We start from the raw sequence: 7,229 nt of genomic DNA on the forward strand, positions 1-7,229 counted from the left end.
TCTAAGAACTGAATGACTGAAACAGGCTGTCTGAGAAAGTCAGAGTTAAACTCAGGTTTAACTTCCTTCCCTTATTGAAATGGCTAACATGAGGTTTCCCTCATTTCAGGCTTAACGTATTCAGAGTTTACACTCAACCTGCTTTATAAAACGGGCCCCAGGTCTACAAAGAATCACAAAAATCTTGAACCAGATAGTACTCATTTGTGCTAATCATTAAAGAGTGAGATCTTGTCAGCATATAGTTTTGCTTCAGATTTAATGAAATGTTTGAATAAATTATGTCTAACCAACACCATATGATCCTCAGGGACGATGACACTAAATACAGCCACCAAACCATAGTTATTATGGAAGAAGACTCTCATGTGATTAAGTCTGCCACTTATCTGTTTGAGAGGCATCCCACTCTATCAACTCTGCTGAAGTACCAAGAAGGGACACTGCAAATTGTGAAAGAACACCATTCACGTCCTAACAGAAATCATGATGTTATACTGGTTGGTCACAGCAGTAATGGAGGTAATGGGACAGTTCAACTAGCTGGTTATAGCCCAGATGAACTAGCCAAATTTGTTTCCACTTTAAAAACTGTGAGGTCCTTTGGTCATATTAGCAGCATCACCCTCATCAGTTGCAACCTTGGAAATGACCATCATTTTATGTGGCAGCTGCTAACAGCACTCCGGTCTTTCAGTGTGGAAACACAGCTGCTGCTACATAACAGCGTCTTGTCAGTTAATTCTAATGGAGATATAATGACTATAACTGACAGAGTGTGGAGGTCCCACAACCAGATCAACAGAGTTGTTGCTAAATTAAACCAAAGAGGTGAGCTGCTGACAAAACCAGTACTTGGTTGTGCTGGTCCAGATTTACCAAATTATAAGGGAAATATTCTGTATCGGCAGACATTGGAGTGGCCAAACCACCCTCAAATGTTTGTTCCAGAGGAATTGCGTAAGAAGTACCACTTTATTGACTGCCTGGAGGGCCTTACATGGAGTCTGTTCTTTGAGGAGAATGGAAGAAGGCGTGCTCCTGATTATGTCCCAGAAGGTGACCTAAGCAGACACCTGAAAGCAGTTTGGCTTACAGAGCCAGCAGATAATAATTTTGTCCTTAAGCATATCCGTAACATTGAGGATCTGCTTGTGGAGATACGCTACAATGCCAGAGAGGAAGTCACGTCAGACCTTTACTATGTCCTCAATGACTGCATTTACAAAGTCAATGCAAAAAATCTTAGTGTCAGTCTAGTGGGCAAGTTCATGAGTGATCATACAGAAATTGAAAAATTTCATCAGAATTTCGAAGAACATCAGGGTGAGTACTCCCTGCAGGAGTTGAGGGAAGGTCTCAAAGCTAACAAATTCATTGATTTCTGTCGCCAGACTTTTCAGTTTAAACAATGTAGCTACAACTGTGAGAGATGGGGCCGTTACTTCATGGCAGCAGTATTTTCAGCATCAGTGCGTAACTTCAGAATCTTCTCACTTTACCTTATGAGTGTCATTGGTTGTGAAGTAGGCCGTTCTCAGGGAACTGACAGCCCTTTGTGTACAGCATTTGTAAGAGATGACCACCCCATGCTTATTGATGAACCCTGGCCTGAGCATTTAAGACGAGGGTTCTATGGCTGTACTGTTGACAACTATGAAACAGCACAACAGAACAGAAAGATTTGGTTAGAAAACATTGTTGCAAAGGAGAATGCCCTGTATATTAAATCAAAGCAGATGATGGTGGATACTTTTGACCATGATGAGCAAACAGAGCTGAGTATCTTTGGGAGGGTAAAAGTTATGAATAAATATGTCTTCTCATCGTATCTAGAATTTTTTCGAGGAACACCTGAGGGAAGGAAACTAAAAAGAGGATGTGTTCCCTTTCAGGAGAATGTAAATGTATAACATTGCAGCTCATCTCATAATATACTCACAGTACAGTACGCTATAATGCTGAGAAGAAAGTTCTGAAATGTCATAAAACTACAGTCTACTTCTTCTGCAGTTTAAGCATTGCCACAACTTTTATTGGTCTGTGTACAATTCCTAATGGAAAAGGTAATCAATAAACATTACTTTCAGGTGTACTGTTTATTTTTTATTTTTATGGTAGATGTCTGTCCCTGTTTCTTGGTTTTAAACCTTGCCTTATGTTGTCAGTTGTCTCATAACGCTGCATCTTTTTATGGTTTTTGTCTTTGGTTAACTGATGGTTTTTTACCTAGTTGGACTTTGTTTTCCTAATTTCTTTGGAATTCTTTAGCCACCTCCTGATACTGCAAATGTAATATTTCAATAAATTGTGTCCCTTTTTCTGTGTCTTGCATTTGAGTTTAACTTTGAACATTGTATATGTAGACTTCTGAACTGTGATAATTTTCTTACAAAACAGGTGATGAAGTTGGTAGATAGAAATCTTTAATACATCTATTTAAAATGTTATGCAAGTTAGAGAACTGCAAAATATACAGTGCTACCTCAATGATTGAATTGTGATTGAAATATTTTATATTTTTGCATAAATATGGCCCAAATAATTAGCAATTAGTCAATTCAACAATTCTTGAAAAAAGATCAAACAAATCCATAAAACAAATGAAACAGAAATATTTCACTTTATTTATTCAGGATATCCAATATTACACATTTGTAAGTAGTGAACCTCAGGGATAAGTGGTTTAGTGAAGGCAAAATTAGAATCCTGAACATATTCAGATATGTTCTCAATCAAATGAGTTCACTGCACTCACTTAAACAACAGTGATCAAGGTCTCATCTTCACATGTTTTTTAAGGTGTATAATGGCATAATAAAAGGACGTTTCTGAAGACCTCACAGAAACAATCCCAACTGGAAGAGGGGATTTAGGAGAGGCCTTGTGGAGATAGAACTGTCACTGCTTCCCAGCACCAAACATGGTGGTGGCAACAATCATGATTTGGGTTTTTAAAAGTGTATAATAGCATAAGACCTCATAAAAACGTGCTGCTCATTGTATCATGGTGCTGCATATGAACCAAGATAACAATTAATTCTGAATTAGACTTGTGAATTCAACAAGGAAATGTTGTGCCTGATGTCCAACTAAAATGTTCTGGTCTAGTTTTTAGCAGTGTTGTTAACCTTTAAACACAAAACAAATTCGACAAAATAAAGACTGAACTGTTTTTCAACTGCTGCTAAAGATTTGGGGCAGAAGTGTGACAAAATCTTTTACAGATCAAACATTTAAAACTGTACTGGTTCCATATTAAAAGTTGGAAACTGTTTATTCTGGTAGATGTTGTAAATTTTAAGACATCTAATTAAAAAAGTGATGCAAATTTTTTTTAGTTAAATCTCAAGTGGACACTTGATATTGGGCTGAGTTTCTGCTCTTCAAAGGAGGGCGCAGCTGCATGTGGAGCCCTTGTGGCTGCTGAGGAGACCATGCTGAGTTGTGGCTAGTGACTGGATTAAATTCCAGAAATGTTTAAAAGAGATGCCGTTGCCATCATCTACGCCCATCTTCTGCAGGATCTCTCCAAGCCCCTGGTCTGTGCCAACCCCCTGTGAGAACAAACCAAGAAAACTAGTGAGGACAATTTCCCTGTAAAGAAACATGTTGTATGGTTTGGAGTATTTTATTGTGTCTGTCCTGTTTATTGAAGTGTTCTACACTGTATCCTGTCTTTTGTATGTTTACTATACATCTGATTTGTTCTTTGTGTTGCTTTTGGAACTTTTTAGACTTTAAACTAGCCTCTCCCATTAAATGAATTACATTAAATATTAACACTAGGTGGCAGCACCCTTCCTGCACCACCATCACACACTGTTCCACAGTGTGAAGCCCATTTAAAAGTGTCAAAAATTGCAATATCCCCGCATACTCTAGGGACTGGCTCCAAAACCGAGCAACCTATACAGCCTGACACACAAACACACGCACACACACAAACACACACACACAGTGTTGTCTCTACTGAAAAGTTCCCTTTCAGTGAAACCTATACAGACATTACTCACTCACTCATGTAAATTCTAACTAGAAAAGACTAATCTTGTGTCTTATCTCTTGGTGAGTTTATAGCTTTTGAATACTTGTTTCTTTCCTTGGCTTATGTCACCATATTCCCAGACTGTGCTTTTTATGCTTGCCCATTTTAATTCATCATCTGCTCTTGAATTACTGTTTTGAAAGACAAAACAGTTCATATATTTAGTGTAGCATTTTATCAACAAAACTGACTAATGCCACCCATCTGTGGAGGCTTTAATTACTACGTATAAGCGATCAATACATAAAAAACCCATTAAGAAGAAAAATGGTATCCATAGAACCAAGTTCCTACATTCCAAGGTGACATAATATAATGTACAAATGCCAGTTTGATTTATTTCTAGATTTAAAAAAAACTATCCATTAAAAGAGTACTCCAATGGCAACTGCAATCTGATATCATACTTAGGCATGTGTGCTTCTCTAAGTCATATTTGTTGATTTGTGGATCAGGCCTACATGACTGTGTAAATCAGATGAGGGTGCGGTATGGTGCCACACCCTGCTGCTGCTGTCAGCAGTAGGTCTGGGCTCAGGAAGAGCAGCACATAGCAATTTTGGTAGTTTTACCTTTACCAGGTTGGGCAACTGGGAGGACAAAAGACCTTTGAATTCGTCAGTTTTCAGCGTTGGACCTTTGTCAGCTGAAGCACCATGGAACTGGGTGACCAGTGTATCGATGGCCTTCTCTAAGTCTGAGTACTGTGATAAGAAAGAAAGGAAATAGAGAAGGAAAGTCAATAGAGATTTTCACTCTTTGCAAGACACAGGATTCACTGACTGAATCTCTCCCTCTGCTCAAACAGTCAGCTAATGGCGTAACACGTGAACTCAGTGAAGGATATGAAGAATCACCTTATACACATGATCATCTATGAAAACTGTGCTCACACTTTTAACACTCAGAACCACAAAACCTACTAGCAGGTTTCAAGTGGATATCACTGGCTTTTCTTCTAAGTGTGGTTTGTTTTGTGTTGTGTAAAAAACAGTTATAGCAGTTACGTGTGGACTAAAAGAACTGCAATGGAAGCACCACTTTATGGTGGTCTTGGTCTTTGATTCCCATGTTATACACATAACCAAGCAGGGGGGGTGTTCTTGTGGTGTGCTAAAAAAGTGATATATTTTGGTACACATGGATCTCTGTGTGTAAAGAGACTGGACCTTTGGAAATAATGCTATAAAGAGTTGTTGCCAGGTGTATTTATATAATTATTGTATTTGTATCACATTTGGCAACCCTGTTTGTATGTTTACACATTTGCTCAGACCAAGAATACATAGTATGGCGTTCTGATGAACTGAACACACTAAAACATACCCAATCCTGCTACAAAACCATGAGCCATCAACAACAGGCTTTCCTCAAATCCTATATTTTGATGTATATCCATTTCACCTCACTTGATTATTCGCTTAGATAACAGTTCTTTACAATTCAGTAAGATAATGCTTCTAAAGCTCCTTCTTCAGACCAACCAATACACTGGTCAGAGCAAGTTTTCCTTCTCTTAACATTTGTTAGGACCCCAGATTATGAAGCAAGAAAATACATTAAATACGAAATATGCATTATATTATATTTTTACGTTGCAACGCGAACAGACGGATGTGAATATTTTGGCCTGGACAGGGAATATGCTGGAATGTCTGAGCGCAGCTTGTACAGTATTGTTATACTCCGCCCTTGTACGTACTGAGCCTTATTTTTCTGTTGCGGTTCTCGTCATTGAGGGGCCGCTGGATCACTAAACTAAACTAAACCAAGAATAATAATTCTCCGTGATTCTTTGAACACGGGAGATTTGCTGTAAAATGACTTTGATGCGGAGACGCGTTATATTTCGTAGTTAACCGACGCTGCGAAATCCGGGTTTTCTGCCACTGAAAACAATCTAAAAGTAGAAATTAAACTTTTTAAGCGTGTCTTACTGTGATTTAACTGTACAGCGATAAAACAATCCAATACTTTTTATGATTTCTTACCTGAGTCATGTCGTCTGTGCAGGTCTTCCTGGTTTTAGCGCTGTTTGCTGCTGTGTGTCAGTGGAGCGTTGCTTTTGTCACCATCACCGCGTGAAGTTAGTTACAGGTTGGCCAATTCCACAGGCGTTCACTCGGAACACGGATCTCTCTTAGGGACCATCAATAACCGTCCAACATTGCTTTACCAGACACCGATGCGATGGGTCAGCATGCTTTCGATTGTCCCTCTGTCAGAAGGTTGTCATGATCTGATCATGGAGGAGATTTGACCTTTTTCAGTCTCTGCAGGAAGTGGAGGCGCTACTGGACTTTCTTTATGAGAGCAGTGGCAAGGAGAGATATTAAGGAAATTAATTAATTTATAAATTCAATTCTGAAGAATTCTGAAATAGAAGAGCAAAGATTTCCAAGAGTGGCGAAACATCTTCAAAAAACAATTTTAGTACAAGAAGAGACAACTAAGACAGAGCTTTTCTTTTGTTTTGAGGGCTTCCTCCTCTTATGTAAAACTTTTTATTTATTTAAAAAAAAAACACTTTTATTCAGTAGGTTTTAAGCCATATGACCACTTGGTACCCTGACACAGAAGCTTATTTATAAAATGTTCACCTTACTCAAAAATTTTGATTCGCATTACCTTAAAATAACAAAAAGTTCTGCTGAAAGTCAACAGTACTTCATATTTTTAATTAAGTAGAAATTCTGAACAAATTTTGAGTTGACACTATGCATTATATACAGTTACAAATAATTTGAGCATTCAGGTTTACAGTGTATATGTGTTTTCTATTACTACAATTTGGCTTAGGATGTGAGTCACTTGGTTGCATCTTATGAAAGCTAGTGAAAAAAAAATACTATTAAAAATGTATGACATGAAGGATGCCCTAAAAAGCAACAAAAGGAATGTCTCTTCTCAGTTTGAGTGATTTGGTGATATTGAAGTTAGTATTGGCTGGACAGACTTATCAGGCGGGCCGGCTCTGTGGTCGGCATGAAGCTGGACTCCCTGGTGACAGTGGCAGAGAGGAGAACACTAAGAAAACTCCTGGCTATTGTGGACGATGCCAGTCATCCTCTGCACACTGTCATCAGCGCTCAGAGAAGCCTGAACAGTGGCAGGCTGCTCCTCCCAAAGAGCAGGACCAACAGACTCAGAGACTCCTTTGTCCCCCGATCCATCAAACTTT

General features: G+C 38.6%; 1 protein-coding gene across 1 annotated transcript; it reads right to left on the bottom strand.

Moving 5' to 3' along the window:
* Nucleotides 1-2,604: 2,604 nt before the first annotated feature.
* Nucleotides 2,605-6,192, bottom strand: s100v2 (S100 calcium binding protein V2). Its single transcript, XM_028400925.1, has 3 exons — nt 6,040-6,192; nt 4,621-4,752; nt 2,605-3,557 (listed from the first exon to the last, which is right to left on the bottom strand). The coding sequence occupies exons 1-3, from the start codon at nt 6,046-6,048 to the stop codon at nt 3,387-3,389; spliced, it is 312 nt and encodes a 103-aa protein (XP_028256726.1). The 5' UTR covers nt 6,049-6,192; the 3' UTR covers nt 2,605-3,386.
* Nucleotides 6,193-7,229: the final 1,037 nt, after the last annotated feature.

Source organism: Parambassis ranga, chromosome 2 (genome assembly GCF_900634625.1).
Source record: "Parambassis ranga chromosome 2, fParRan2.1, whole genome shotgun sequence".
In the NCBI taxonomy this organism is placed as follows: domain Eukaryota; kingdom Metazoa; phylum Chordata; class Actinopteri; family Ambassidae; genus Parambassis; species Parambassis ranga.